Source organism: Lithobates pipiens, unplaced genomic scaffold, assembly GCF_037356315.1.
Source record: "Lithobates pipiens isolate NorthernLeopardFrog02 unplaced genomic scaffold, aLitPip1_a1.2 Scaffold_18, whole genome shotgun sequence".
Classification (NCBI taxonomy): domain Eukaryota; kingdom Metazoa; phylum Chordata; class Amphibia; order Anura; family Ranidae; genus Lithobates; species Lithobates pipiens.
The window spans coordinates 353,376,450-353,392,103 of record NW_027507758.1 but is presented as its reverse complement, the minus strand read 5'-3'; the positions used below and the strand labels follow the sequence as shown (position 1 = coordinate 353,392,103).

The window sequence follows — 15,654 nt, the reverse complement described above, 5'->3', positions numbered from 1 at the left end:
ACTTGCCCACACACGAGCGGACTGTTTCAGCGAACTGTTTGCCAAACAGTTCGCTCAACTTTTGAAATGAACGGACTCGCCCACGTAAGGCGGAGGCAAGTCCGCCCATTTCGAGCGCATGTACAGGTAGGCGGGGCCCGCGAAGGAGACGTCGCGGGCACCGCCGCCTGGAATGGACTTAAAGGGACACCCAACGCCGAAAAAAATCGGCGTGGGGGTTCCCCCAAAGTCCACAACAGACCCTTGTCCGAGCACGCTACCCGGCCGGCCAGGAAAGGGGGGGCGAGCGAGCGCGCCCCCCCCTCCTGAGCCGTACCAGGCCGCGTGCCCTCAACATGGGGGGTGCCTTGGGGAAGGGGGGGCTGCGCGGCCCCCCCACCCCAAAGCACCTTGTCCCCATGTTGATGAGGACAAGGGCCTCTTCCCGACAACCCTGGCCGTTGGTTGTCGGGGTCTGCGGGCGGGGGGCTTATCGGAATCCGGGAGCCCCCTTTAAGAAGGGGGCCCCCGGATACCGGCCCCCCACCCTATGTGAATGAGTATGGGGTACAATGTACCCCTACCCATTCACCTGTAAAATAAAAGTACCCAAAAAAAAAAACACAACACACGAGAAAAAATATTTTATTGCACAGCTCCGGGGGTCTTCCGTCTTCGGGGGTCTTCTCGCCAGACTCCTCTGCTATCTTCGTGTAGCTCTTTTGCTAGCGGAGGAGTCCGGCTTTCTTCCTCCCCGCCGCCGGCCTCTTCTCCCGACTTCGGGGGTCTTGTCCCCCTCTTCGGTTCTTCTGCCGGGCCACCGCGCCTTCTTGTAGCTCTTTTACAGGCGGTGGCCCGGTCTTCTGTCGCCGCCGCCTTCCGTTCTTCTGCCGGGCCACCGCGCCTTCTTATAGCTCTTTTGCAGGCGGTGGCCCGGTCTTCCGTCGCCGCTGTCGCCGTCGCCGCCTTCCGTTCTTCTTCTTCTTCTTGTTCTTCTTCTTCTCCAGGAGATGTTGACACGACGCTCTCTCCGGCTGGAATGCCAGAGCCGCCCTGCGCTGCCACTTATATAGTGACAATGGGGCGGTGTCACATGGTATATGTCACATGGGTTTGTCACATGGGTTGATGTCACATGTTGACTATGACATCGTAAGGGGGCGGGGGTCACCATGTGACATCAACCCATGTGACCAACCCATGTGACATATACCATGTGACACCGCCCCATTGTCACTATATAAGTGGCAGCGCAGGGCGGCTCTGGCATTCCGGCCGGAGAGAGCGTCGTGTCAACATCTCCTGGAGAAGAAGAAGAACAAGAAAAAGAAGAAGAACGGAAGGCGGCGACGGCGACATCGGCGACAGAAGACCGGGCCACCGCCTGTAAAAGAGCTACAAGAAGGCGCGGTGGCCCGGCAGAAGAACCGAAGAGGGGGACAAGACCCCCGAAGTCGGGAGAAGAGGCCGGCGGCGGGGAGGAAGAAAGCCGGACTCCTCCGCTAGCAAAAGAGCTACACGAAGATAGCGGAGGAGTCCGGCGAGAAGACCCCCGAAGACGGAAGACCCCCGGAGCTGTGCAATAAAATATTTTTTCTCGTGTGTTGTGTTTTTTTTTTGGGTACTTTTATTTTACAGGTGAATGGGTAGGGGTACATTGTACCCCATACTCATTCACATAGGGTGGGGGGCCGGTATCCGGGGGCCCCCTTCTTAAAGGGGGCTCCCGGATTCCGATAAGCCCCCCGCCCGCAGACCCCGACAACCAACGGCCAGGGTTGTCGGGAAGAGGCCCTTGTCCTCATCAACATAGGGACAAGGTGCTTTGGGGTGGGGGGGCCGCGCGGCCCCCCCTTCCCCAAGGCACCCCCCATGTTGAGGGCACACGGCCTGGTACGGCTCAGGAGGGGGGGCGCGCTCGCTCGCCCCCCTTTCCTGGCCGGCCGGGTAGCGTGCTCGGACAAGGGTCTGTTGTGGACTTTGGGGGGACCCCCACGCCGATTTTTTTCGGCGTTGGGGTTCCCCTTTAAGTCCATTCCAGGCGGCGGAGCCCGCGACGTCTCCGTCGCGGGCCCCGCCTACCTGCACACGCGCTCGAAATGAGCAGACTTCCCTCCGAGCGGGAACAGTTTGCTCATTTCGAAAGTAGCCTACACACGGGCGGACTGTTCGCTCAAACAAAGTTTCAGCGGACAGTTTTTCGGAATTTCCGAAAGACTTTGTCCGTCAAACTGTCCGCTGAAACTGTCCGCTGAAAGCCCACACACGAGCGGACTGTCCGCCCAAACACTGTTCAGCGGACAAAGTTGGGCGAACAGTCCGCCCGTGTGTACGCGGCCTCACAGCGGTGAGAGCCGGCTGTGCAGAGGATGGTCTATGTGGACAGCTTCACCTCAGATGTCTGCATATTTAGATGTGTCTCTTTTAATCATCAACCATGTGAGTTGCTAAATGTTGTGCCTTCATTAAATATAACCATATTGCTACACTTGGAAGCACCCCCCTTCTATTTTATACTGGTAACATTGCTATAATCTTTTTATATGGACTATAAATGGAAGGACTTTTGAATAAATGGTTGTATACAAGTGCTTTGCATTACAAGCATGTTTCTGGACAGAATTATGTTGGCATTACAAGGTTGTACTGTACTTCTTTTCTTGCAGAATAAAATTCAGTGGCTATGCAAACCGCAAGGCCTCTGAAAGCACAATTTGTCCTCTGGTAAATGTACAGTTTTAATGTTAAAGTAACAACCTTACTCACATATGTTGTAGTCACAAGATTGTCACACTAAACAACAAGTGGTTTCATTTTTTCTACTATTCCGATGATGGTAATAAAAAATGTTATTCAGTTTCTGACAAGCTTATATTTCACCAATGAGTTATGGAAAAGTAATTTGGCATTTTGGGCCTCTCTTTTGTCAGTCATACTATATATAACCCAATCTTTGCATATAAATCCTGAACAGAGCATTGCTTTGTTCTTTTGCTGGCTTCAAGTGATAACAAGCATCTAAAGCATTTAATACCACACATAGATTGTATTACCACATCACAATTTCTCATGTTTCGAATAATCCTGTGATTGTTCAGTTATGATTCTCCTTTCTCTATAGAAACTATGCTTTAACTGCATATATTTGCAAATCAGATGAGTAAGCGATGATTGTTGTATGTAATATTGGCCATGCACCATTTCAAACAAGTGCAAGCAAATTTTGCAATGTTTGTTATTCTCACTTAGAAATATGTTCATTATCCTTCCCAACCAAACCTACAGCTCCTGGAGCTGGAAGTCTGCCATTTAGTAGTGGTAGCTTTACCAACTCTAAATTCAATGCTTGGTCAAGAGGTTTTAGAGGTTTGTGAAAAGGTACTGTCACCCAGGTTCCCCAGTACTGCTGTTTAACCACTTTCTGTCCATGCTATAGCCGAAAGACAGCTACAGCGCAAGCTTATGCCGTCATAAGATGTCCTCCCATGATCACACTGCCCACGTGCCCCCTACAGCATGTGGGTGACATGCTCTGTGATCGCTGAGTCCTTCAGACTCAGCTGATCACAGATCGGGGTAAAGGGTCAATTACAGCGGCCCTTTACCAGGTGATCATCATTTCATATGCTACATTAATAGACACTACCTACCTGCTCACCCCAAAAAAACATTTGTGGAAAAGTCCCTCAGAGTCATTGGATCATAGATATGAACTTGAAAAGGGAAACATTTCTGAAAATGGGATGTGAATTCAACAAGTCATTGGCCATGTTCTCATATTATGTACACAAATATCTCTTTAACAGATGTACTGGACCTATATAGGTTGATATGTATGGGAATCCACAACTTTATTGAATCTGCTTTGGCTTGAGCACCCAAAGGGTTTCACACACAGGAGTGATTTCCATACACTACCATGATTGGCAAATTATTTTAAAAGGCAAATTGCCTTGGTATAGCTCTGTGTGTCTGAAAAACTTGGCATCTGGGCAATTTTTGTTATATTTGTTCTATGTCTTGTTTTTCCTACTTGTTTGGATGGATTGCACAACTGTATGCACTTCATTTGTGGGTAAGTGTGTTCTTTAAGGCTGTGGATTTTTTAATACTTTTATACGTTTTTATCCAGAGGAATCTTTTCTGATATTATATAAATATAATTAGCCACTTTCCTACTGCGCATAGTGATATGATGGCGGCAAGAACCCTTTGGCCCTCTGGGCCACCGTCATATGACGTCTTTTACTTTCTGATCCTTTAGGGGGCACACGCGCGCCACTGCATCACTAGACACCCGATGCGCGTGCCTAGTAAACACACAGATCCACGTCCTCTCAGAGGAGAGGAGACCGATGGTGTGTTCCCAGTAGAGAGGAACACCGATCTGTCTTTTCCCCTTGTTAGTCCCCTCCCCCTACACTTAGAATCACTCCCTAGGATACACATTTAACCCATTCCTCGCCCCCTAGTGTTAACCCCTTCCCTGCCAGTCACATTTACACAGTAATCAGTGCATTTTTTATAGCTCCGATCACTGTATAAATGTGAATGGTCCCAAAATAGTGTCAAAAGTGTCCGCCGCAATATCGCAGTCAAGATAAAAATTGCAGATCACCGCCATTACTAGTAAAAAAAAAAAAATAACAATAAAAATGCCAACAATTCTATCACCTATTTTGTAGACACTATAACTTTTGTGCAAACCAATCAATATATGCTTATTGTGATATTTTTTTACCAAAAATATGAAGAAGAATACATATTGGCCTAAAGTGAGGAAAAACTTTTTTTTTTTTAATGGGATATTTATTATAGCAAAAAGTAAAAAATATTGTTTTTTTTTTTTAAAAAGGACACTCTTTTTTTGTTTATAGCGCAAAAAATAAAAACTGCAGAGGTGGTTAAATACCACCAAAAGAAAGCTCTATTTGTGGGGAAAAAAATGATCAAAATTGCATATGGGTACAGTGTTGCATGACCACGCAATTGTCATTCAAAGTGTAAGAGCGCTGAAAGCTGAAAATTGGTCTGGGCAGGAAGGGGGTGAAAATGCCCGGTATCACTGGACTTTTTGTCATTAAAATAGCACTGTATTACCCTTGTCTCTTGATACAAGGGTTTTTTTTTATGCCTGGATTAGGGCCTGGTATGGATTTTAAGATGACCCCAAAATGAACACTTTAAGGAAAACATGTCTTGGATTCCCCCTCAAAACTATATCCAGGCATTCAGCCTGGCTGGCCAGGAAAAGGGGGACAGTGAGCATCCAGCCACCCCCCATGAACCATACCAGGCCATGTGCCCTCAACATTGGGAGGGTACTTTGCAAGGGGGACAGTATAGCAAGATGTGGGTTTTTTTTGGGGAGGACATATCAGAATCTGGAAGCCCCCTTTAGAGTAAGATATCAGGCCACTTACACACACTACCGCGTGTTACTCATTCACAAAAAAATGGAGACAGTAAACAAACCCCCCCCCCCCAAAAAAAATCCACTATTTAGAAAAATCCCCTAATAAAATAAAAAAATAATGTCCCATGTTGTAAATCCCAAATCAATTACATTGTCAGTTATGTAGATGCAACATAAATCACGATAAGTGTGGTCTGATGTCTCTTCTACCATTACTCCTATTGCAAATGACAGGTCCCCACTGGCTGCTGTGTGTATTGAAACAGGCAGGGAAAGCTCGGTGATGTTATTATTTAAAGACAGATCTGACTACCATTTAGCAATAGTTTTTTTTCTTCCAGTGTCTCATTTATAGGATGACATTTCACTGGTATGCATCTTCCTGTGCAGATTAGAAGAATCCCCTATGCATGTTATTTAACCACTTCAGCCCCGGAAGGATTTGCCCCCTTCCTAACCGGGCCATTTGTTGTGAAAAGGTACTGCGTAGTTTTAACTGACAATTGCGTGGTTGTGCGACGTTGTACCCAAACAAAATTTATGTATTTTTTTCCCCACAAATAGAGCTTTCTTTTGGTGGTATTTGATCACCTCTGCGTTTTTAATTTTTTACGTTATACACAAAAAAATAGGGACAACTTTGCTAAATTTTACTTATTTACTAAAGGCAAATCCACTTTACACTACAAGTGCACTGCAAGTACACTTGAAAGTGCAGTCACTGTGAATCCGAGGGGGACATGCAAGGAAAATAAAATAACAGCATTTTAGCTTGCACATGATTGGATGATAAAATTAGCAGAGCTTCCCCTCATTTCAGATTTTTCCATTAGATTTACAGTGACTGTACTTCCAAGTGCACTTGTAGTGCAAAGTGAATTTGCCTTTCGAAATAACCCCCAATATTTTTAACTTTTTGCTATAATAAATATCCCAAATTTAAAAAAACAAATCTCTTCCCCCGCTGCGTCAATCGGGACCCCATGCTCGTGGCAGGTGCCCGCAATTTCCCTCGGCACCTGCGATTGCCCGTTCACCGAGCAGGACCGTGGATCTGTGTGTTTAAACACACAGATCTGTGTCTTGTTAGAGGAGAGGAGACCGATGATGTGATCCTAGTACAAAGCAACACCGATCAATCTCCTCCCCTTGTGAGTCCCCTCCCCCCACAGTTATAATAACTCCCTAGGACACACAGTTAACCCTTTATTCACCCCTAATGTTAACCCCTTCCCTGCCAGTGATATTTATACAGTAATCAATGCATTTTTATAGCATGAATTACTGTATAAATGCCAATGGTCCCAAAATGGTGTCAAAAGTGTCTGATGTGTCCGCTGCAATATCGCAGTCATGATAAAAATTGCAGATCGCTGCCATTACTAGTAAATAAATAAATAAATAAATAATAAAAATGCCATAAAACTATCCCCTATTTTGTAGACACCTTACCTTTTGTGCAAACCAATAAATATACGCTAAGTGTGTAGAAGAATACATATTAGTCTAAACTGAGGGAAAAAAAATATAAAAAAAAAAAAAAATTGTGATATTTATTATAGCAAAAAGTAAAAAATATTGTGTTTTTTTTTCAAACGTATCGCTCTTCTTTTGTTTATAGCGCAAAAAATAAACACAGCAGAGATGATCAAATACCTCCAAAATAAAGCTCTATTTGTGGGGAAAAAATGATAACCATTTAATTTGGGTACACTGTTGCATGACCGCACAACTGTCATTCAAACTGTGACAGCGCTGAAAACTGTCTTGGGCAGGAAGGGGGTGAAAATGCCCTGTATTGAAGTGGTTAACTTCCACTTTTTTTCTATTACCAATATGATCAAAGATCAAAAATAATAAAATATATATTTTTTTATTTACACATGTGTATGTGCTTCTCGCATATATTTTTTTTATTTGTGAAGAACCTGTATTTTACACTTAGGTATGCAGTTAATACTGTGCAATATGGTTTAGCCGACAATAAAACTAGAGTGCATTTAATTTATAGTAAAGCATTTTGAGCTTACCTCTCTGAAAAGTAGTTTCCAGATTGGAGTAACCTTCACTGTAATTGAGTTGAAACCACATATCTGTCGTCTGGGAAAATAAAATCAAACAAAGACATTTTATCTGGGTCATATTGTTCTGCCATAAGTCTTGTAGAATTATATTGCTTGACCTGACAATGATTGAGCAGAAGAATTGAGCCTGGAAGCTTTGACCTAGGCCGGTTCACATAACTAGGCTTGAGCTACAGACTGGAGAGAAGGGATGTGCAGTCAGGGGAGGCACCTGCCATGAACATAAAAAAAATACCAGCCCCCCCTCCAAAAAAAACCCAATCACCTTCGAAGGTCATAGCTCGGTGACCTGGGGTCACAGAGACCCCCAAATTTTGGGGTAGGTAGCTGAAGTCCCACACCACCAGCTATAGTTCCACAGATAAAGGGCTTCTTGTGCAGCCTGTCAGAGGCTACATATAAAGCGCCAGTTTAAATACAAGCTGACAAGCTCTGCAGCAGACTGAGAAGGTGAGCTCAGAGTGCCTCTAACTTCTTGTCAGGAACACTGAGCTTAATGGACAGCTTGGATTATTGGACCAATGGTAAAGCACCATTGGAACAAGCTGTCCAATAAAAATGCTGCAGTGGAGGCTCGCCTCCAACTTCAGTGTCATAGAAGGGGGTGTGTGTCTAAAAAACAAATGCTCCCTTTCAGCACAGCCCTCTTAACTACAAGGATATAACATTTACCCATAATCCCATGTTTTTCTCACACAGTTAAGAGGGAGAATAAGAATCTGCTGCTTGCTGAAAAGGTACTGTTATAGCATAGCATAATAATATGTGATTTCGCTTGATTAAAACATAATAATTATTTATTTTATCTATTTACTGTGAAATTACTGGTTTAAAGTTATAACTTCAAACTTCAGTAATTTGCCCATTAACCACTTGCCGACCAGAAAGGGGTAATTATACAGCGGCAGGTCGTCACGATCCCGCGAACCGTCGTAGCTATACATCGGTCCCTTTAAGCGGGATAGCAGGGGTGGCGATGCTCGTGATCAGTGGAACTTCGACATGAGAGGCAGAATGGGGACGTGTGTACTGAGTCACTGAGGAGACTGTGTACATGCCCAGTGCGTCACTGAGGAGCCTGTGAGTGTGCCTGGTGGCCGTAAATGTAAACAGTGTGTGTAAACAGTCATTCCCATCCCCCTACAGTTAGAACACACACAGGGAACACATTTAATACCTTAATCGCCCCCTAGTGTTAACCCCTTCCCTGCCAATGACATTTATACATTAACCAGTGGCTATTTAAAGCACGAATTACTGTATAATGGTCCCAATGGTCCCAAAATAGTGTCAAAAGTGTCTGATCTGTCTGCCGCAATGTCACAGTCCTGATAAAAATCTCAGATCGCCGCCTTTACTAGTAAATAAATATATATATAATAAAAATGCCACAAATCTATCCCCTATTTTGTAGACGCTATAACTTTTGCTCAAGCCAATCAATATACATATATACATACACATATATATATATATATATATATATATATATATATATATATATACGCTTTTTGCTATTTTTATTACCAAAAATACGTAGAAGAATACATATCGGTCTAAACTGAGGAAAAAAATAGCTTTTTTTAAAAGAAAAACTAATTGGGGCTATTTATTACAGCCAAAAGAACAAAATATTGTGTTTTTTTTCAAAACTGTCACTCTTTTTTGTTTATAGCGCAAACAATAAACACAGCAGAGATGATCAAATACCACCAAAATAAAGATCATCAATTATGTCTGGGTACAGCGTTGCATGATCACGCAATTGTCAGTTAAAGCGACGCAGTGCCATATTGCAAATAAATGGCCTGGTCATTGAGCAGCCAATTCTTCCATGGGCTGATGTGGTTAAGCTACCTGCTTGAGTACAGTTTTAGAAAATATAGTAAATTACCTTTAAAACAATATATAATAATTATTTGTATATTACTTCCTTATGGTAATTAACCACTTGCCATCCAGGCCAATTCTGACACTTCTCTGCTACATGTAAAAATCATCATTTTGTTGCTAAACTATTACTCAGAACCCCCAAAAATATATATATATATATATATATACATTTTTTTTTTATTATTTATTTATTTATATTTATCAGGCACCATAGAGAACAAAATGGTGGTCGTTGCAACTTTTTATGTTACACGGTATTTACTCAGCAATTTTTCAATTTGAAATTGGGAAAAAAAAACTGTTCCATGAATATAAAAAAGAAAAAACTGAAGTTAGCCTGATTGAAAAAGTGCCACAATATAGTTAAATATTATGTTATGGTACCTTTGTCCTGACAATAGGAGGAAAAGTGTAGAGGAAGGAGTCTAGAATGGATTTTGATGGTACCGTATGAAAATGAAAGATAACAGTCTCAAGTAGAATTTATAGTATTATTACAAAAATATATAATTAATAAAATACTAAATGTTTTTAAAAAAACAGCAAGGATAATCAACCAAAATTAACTCTATAGTCATGCAAGTGTGACACTTAGGACAATAATACCAGCTGTGTATTGATTGCTCTACATGTTTCGCAGATGAAGTTTACAGCTTCTTTAGGAGCTTTATTGTACAAATACACAAGGTTTTATAGAGTGATTATCAATTTATGACTATGAATCAAAAGAAAGAAAAACATACATTAATTAAAAATACATATCAAATCAGACATTAAATATAAGATGCAGGTATATTTTATCTGCTCGCATGATTGCATCTTTGGTAAAATGATCTATTTTAAGGGGTCTCACAGTAGATAAAATATACCTGCATCTTATATTTATTATCTGATATTTAATGCCTGATTTGATATGAATTTATGTTTTTCTTTCTTTTGATTTATAGTCATAAATTGATAATCGATTGTTATCGATAATCGATAATCACTCTATAAAACCTTGTGTATATGTACAATAAAGCTCCTGAAGAAGCGGTAAACTTCATCCACAAAACATGTAGCGCAATCAATACACAGATACTGTATATTGTCCTAATTGTCACACTTGCGTGACTATACAGTTAATGTTGGTTGATTATCCTTGCTGTTTTTCAGAAACATTTTACATGTTACGCCAAGTACATGTAAATAGCTACCTAACATGTTACACTTTACAAATGCGCACACTTGTGGAATGGCGGCAAACTTCGGTACTTAAAAATCTCCATAGGCGACGCTTTAAATTTTTTTACAGTTTACATGTTTAGAATTACGGAGGAGGTCTAGTGCTAGAATAATTGCTCTCGCGGTGTATGTAACCTGTGTTTATCTGGCTCTGATACTTGCCAGTGCCTCACCAGCCATTGACCTCACCACACGTCCCTGCTGGAGAGTTGCATACTTTAAAGGTCAGCCAAGCATTAGTTGACTTATTAAATCAAACAACAGGCTAGAAGACTATTGTGCAGATCAAAAGTCACCGCTGACCACTAGTTTTCACAAAGGAGGGAGGCTCCTTTAACAAAGACCTAATAGCTGGAGAATTCTTGCCAACCTTGCAAGTTTATAGAATTTTTTGTAACACTTAATGTCTATGTTTATTAAATGCATATACCTTATATCTTGTTCTTCTTTCCTTAAACCAAAGCCATACTTTGTGTGAACATCTGCACAGGAAAGAGACTCATCTAGTATGCTGGAATTAAAACATCATATGGCATGAATTCACTTAGGTATATGATTGATAATATAAAATGTCATTGTCCTCTTTAATTCCATTCAACTTACCCAATCTTTTTAAACATGCTTATAGAAGGAATCCAAACATAGCGTATTTTTTGAACGTCTAAATATCGTACCTGTAGCATAATAAAGTATCAGTATGATAATCAATGCATTATTTCATCTTTCATATTGCATTTAATTACCATATTTTGAATCATTACATCCAAACTGACATATTTTAATTGTCTGTAGATGCCTTTGCTTTGACTAAACCACTCTCTTACAAAATCTGGTGAGTGAGGTCTCTGACTTTTTACAGATAAGACAGCAGGGGTAAAGATACATTAGAAAGAGTACAGACATTTTAAGAAGAGATTAGGAACCTGGCAGGGCTCTAAATGAATTTCTGAGCCAGCAATCATTTACCTATCCAAACAGAAGTTTTTGGGCAGATTTGTCTTTCAAAACTGTACACTTACCTTTCCTTCTGGCTTCAATATTGATCTATTGAAACTTGAATTTTCATCTTGAATAGGCTGATGACATGGTTTTTCTCCCATAATAGAAGGTTGGACGACAATCACCCGCTTTTTTATGTACTGTTTAAGATCATCCTGTAGAGAAAAGAAGACACTTATATAGTTACAAGCACAAACATTTCTCAAGAACTTATTTGTGTCTGCAACTCTGTCAAAGTTGTGCATGCTCCTGAACCCACAGCTTTAGGTGAGATAATGACTATAGGTAGTGCTAAGGTAGTTCCAAGGCACAGAAGAAACGTATAAAGCTTGTTGCAGCTTCAGTTCTATATGCCATATTCCTTTGCCTCCGGAATATGCATTGAGGCTGCATTTAAATGTTTGTCCTAAGCAATTTTGAGTGTTGTGTGTCAACTGCGCCTATATGCTCTTATACATTATTTGTATTGTTACATGTAACTTAATTAATAAAAGTGAATAGCAGGCTTTAACACAAGTCTCCATCCCAGTTGTGGTCGGGGAAACTGGGTATGCAGGACCTGCTGGTTACTAAGGGCAATGGCACTTGGTTATAGCAAACAGTCACACATAGGCAGGGCACAGACGTTTGTGTCCCTATTTTTAACCCCTACAATGGTTCTGGATTAAACTGAAGTTTTCTGGCTTGATAAAACTCTGGTTGCTAGGAGCAATGGCTGTGCAGGTTACCGTGGGCAATATCTCAGATGAAGCCCCCATATATGGCGCACCCCCCTGTAGGAGCCACTGATGAATGGAGATTCCCCCACCAAGCCAAACATACACCAAATTTCCACAGCCTCACTTTAGACAAGAAACAGTCCAACAACATTTTTTTTTTGTATTTTATTAGGGGTTAATAAACTTGGATGGGGATGGGATGATTATGGGATGCCCGCTTGACTGGAACAAACCACTTCAAGGACACTTCAGCTATATACACTATCTGTATTCATCCAGCACATCACTTGCTTGCAGAAGATCCAGCTGGAACACTGATGAATCTGGCAAGGCACTCAGCCAGATCAAGCAAAAGCAATTTACAGGCAGGGCCCACGGGCCCCTTTGGTGTGTAGAGAAAAAGTTCAGTGTCCAGCTCCATTCCTGTGGCTACTGATCCCAGCACCACCTCTTCAGGTACTGGTCAGTAGCCCTCCTGGCAACTTCCCACAGTCCTCCCAGACTGTCACACTCACCAGCCACCTGTTTGTCTTCTCCCTTGGGATCTCTTCTTGGACGTGCTAGCTGGCTCCTGCTCTTGCTCCTATGCCACTGGTCAGGACTCCTCCTGGGGTGCTCCTCAATACTCCAGGCAGCTCCTCCCATTCTTCTGTAAGCTTCTCTGAGGTTCCAGCAAGTAGGTGGAGGCACCAGAGGTGCTGCATGATGAGTCATCCAGCCTCCCTGAGTTAGCCACTCTGACCCAAATGTAACGCAACCTGGCTCTTAGCCAGGCCAAATTTACTTACACTAACAAAAAAACTATTTACACTTTATAGCACACTAGAGGGTGCTACACTAGGATAAGGTTTGGTGTGGGTTCAACTGTGACATTTTAGATGACAACCTTGCAGGTTTACTACCAGAAATAAAGAACACCTACTGTATAATATAGTGTATAGCCTTTGCCCCTGGTCAAATGATTCACAGAAGCCAGTAATTTGGATGAATGTATAAACCAGCAGCAGTTTTGCCCATGTGTGGTAAAGCTGTTAGGTACAGCTGACAGTTCTGTGTAACAAGACATGCTGTGTACTTTTTTAATGTACATTTTCTTAATTTTGTCCACTATGGCAATTCCCAGATTTCCATGGCCTTTGTTTGGGAATAGTTTTCTTATTATATTTGCAAATAGCCCAAATTGAATAACAAGATGACCCTGCCTAAGATTTGCTAAACTGTTCGCAAACCAAACCCAGGCAGACCAGCTGCTGTCTACTTCTGTTTCCCTGTGCACTTAAAGAGGAGCTTCAGCCAGGTATGTGAAAATCTACAAAAACTGTTAAAAACAGAAAGTTACCTGCCCAGGGATCCAGCGCTGTGCTTACTCAAACCAGTTTCTTCATCTGTCTTTGGTCCCTGATGCCGGCATATTAAAGGGGTTGTAAACCTTTGTGTTTTTTCACCTTAATGCATCCTATGCATTAAGGTGCAGCTGAGAAATGGTCATTAGGGGGTGTTTATACTCCCTCACCTGCTAGACTTCGTAAGGAGGAAGAGCCCAGAATAGATGCTCCAGTAGTAGAAATTCTGTCTGTCATCCAGGTAAACGTTAAAGTACCCGGAGACACTTTTAAAGACAGGACTGATGGTACTGGGAGTTGTCACATTGAAATGTGTAATCTGTTAATGATTGTTACTAACAATGGTTTGGTTGCTGTGGGTTACCCACAAAAGGGTTGATGAACCCAGAGGAACACCGAGAGTGATTGAAGGTGGTTCAAAAGAGGGGAAAAGTGACTCTGCATCAAGCACAGTGAGTTTCTGACATCTTCAGTACAGGGACATGGGGAGAGACACATCTGGAATGACAGAGCATCCCTAAAATGTAAGAATAAGCCCCAGGCCCCCTTGAGAAGAGGAAAAAGGCTGAGAATAGAGAACAGTAGAACCCCTTAAGATTCAGGGTAGGGTGAGCCTGGAAACATACCCAGAAAAAGGGTTGGGCCTACGTGGTTGCCAGCTAGCACAGAGGTGGCCCAACCAAAGTGATAAATTCATATGTTATGCCCACCTGATTAAAACAAAGGGGCAGAGTATGGGAGAGTGCAAGATCCTACCACAGTGAAAATTGTTGGAAAATGGCACAGGGTTCATACATGTGCAAAGTGTGGGATTCTGGATTCTCAGGATTTTGGTATTCCTGGAATGGGCTCTTTAGTTTAGAAATCTCTAAGTGTTTTGAGAGGGAAGAAATCTACAATCCTGTGTCCAGGTTTTGTTGAAAACCAGCAGGGTGTCTATCTAGGTTCCTCTCAGCCTTATAATGAAAGCTTTAGGGTAGCTCAAGGCTTTTATTTAGAGACACAGCCTTGGAGTGAAGATATTGGTGTGCTCTAGCCAGGAGGGGTGATCTACTCAGCAGATGAAACCCTTCTTGCCCATAGGACTGCAAGAGTCAGGACAGCTATGTGGGTCCGGAGAGGCTGAGAAAGCTGAGGTAACTTACAAATCCACAGAAGAGGCTGGAGGGAGTCTAATTTCCCGAGAAGTGTGAGAGAACCTTATCTAGGGGCCAGGAATAGGCCTGTGCTGTAATGTGCTGTTACAAAAAAAAAAAGGTAAGTGAGCCTGAAAACCCCATGGTCTGGGAGACCTATACTAAGAGCCTGTGAACCTTACCACTGTGTGAGCTTTTTTGTTGCTTGTAAACTTTGCTTTGTCTTTTTAAAATAAGTGGGCTGCCAAAATACAGTGTGAACTGACGTGATCTTACTTACAACCACATTTACCAAAAGAGCTTAATTACACCATATCACAGTACCTTAACCACTTGCCGCCCGCCCTATTACAAATTGACGGCGGCAAAGTGGTTTCATTATCCTAACCGGACGTCATATGACGTGATTAGGATAATGAGCCGCTGCGCGCCCCCGGGGGCGCGCATCGCGGCAATCGTTGTTGCGGGGTGTCAGTCTGACACCCGGCAACTACGATCTCGGTAAAGAGTCTCCGACGGAGACTCTTTACCATGTGATCAGCCGTGTCCAATCACGGCTGATCACAGTGTAAATGGGAAAAGCCGGTGATTGGCTTTCCCTCACTCGCGTCTGTCAGACGCGAGTAGAGGAGAGCCGATCGGCTGCTCCTCTGACAGGGGGGGTCTGTGCTGATCGATTATCAGCACAGCCCCCCCGAGGATGCCCACACTGGACCACCAGGGACACCACTAGACCACCAGGGAAAAGGTAATAAAAATCCATAATCCTCCCTAGACCACCAGGGTGCCAGTCAGCACAATGGGTGCCAATCAGGGCCCATAATGGATGCCAATCAGTGGCCACAATGGGCATCACTGATT

At 42.7% G+C, this 15,654-nt stretch overlaps 1 protein-coding gene across 4 annotated transcripts in view; it reads right to left on the bottom strand.

Moving 5' to 3' along the window:
* LOC143988162 (putative cation-transporting ATPase 13A4) overlaps positions 1 to 15,654 on the bottom strand; it is a 162,071-nt gene that overhangs the window by 97,995 nt on the left and 48,422 nt on the right. For all 4 annotated transcript variants that reach the window (XM_077487495.1, XM_077487493.1, XM_077487494.1 and 1 more), the window contains 4 exons: positions 11,616 to 11,750; positions 11,200 to 11,270; positions 11,027 to 11,107; positions 7,426 to 7,495 (listed from right to left, as the gene is read on the bottom strand). In XM_077487495.1, the coding sequence (XP_077343621.1) occupies positions 7,426 to 7,495; positions 11,027 to 11,107; positions 11,200 to 11,270; positions 11,616 to 11,750 (357 nt within the window). The remainder of the gene's footprint in view (positions 1 to 7,425; positions 7,496 to 11,026; positions 11,108 to 11,199; positions 11,271 to 11,615; positions 11,751 to 15,654) is intronic.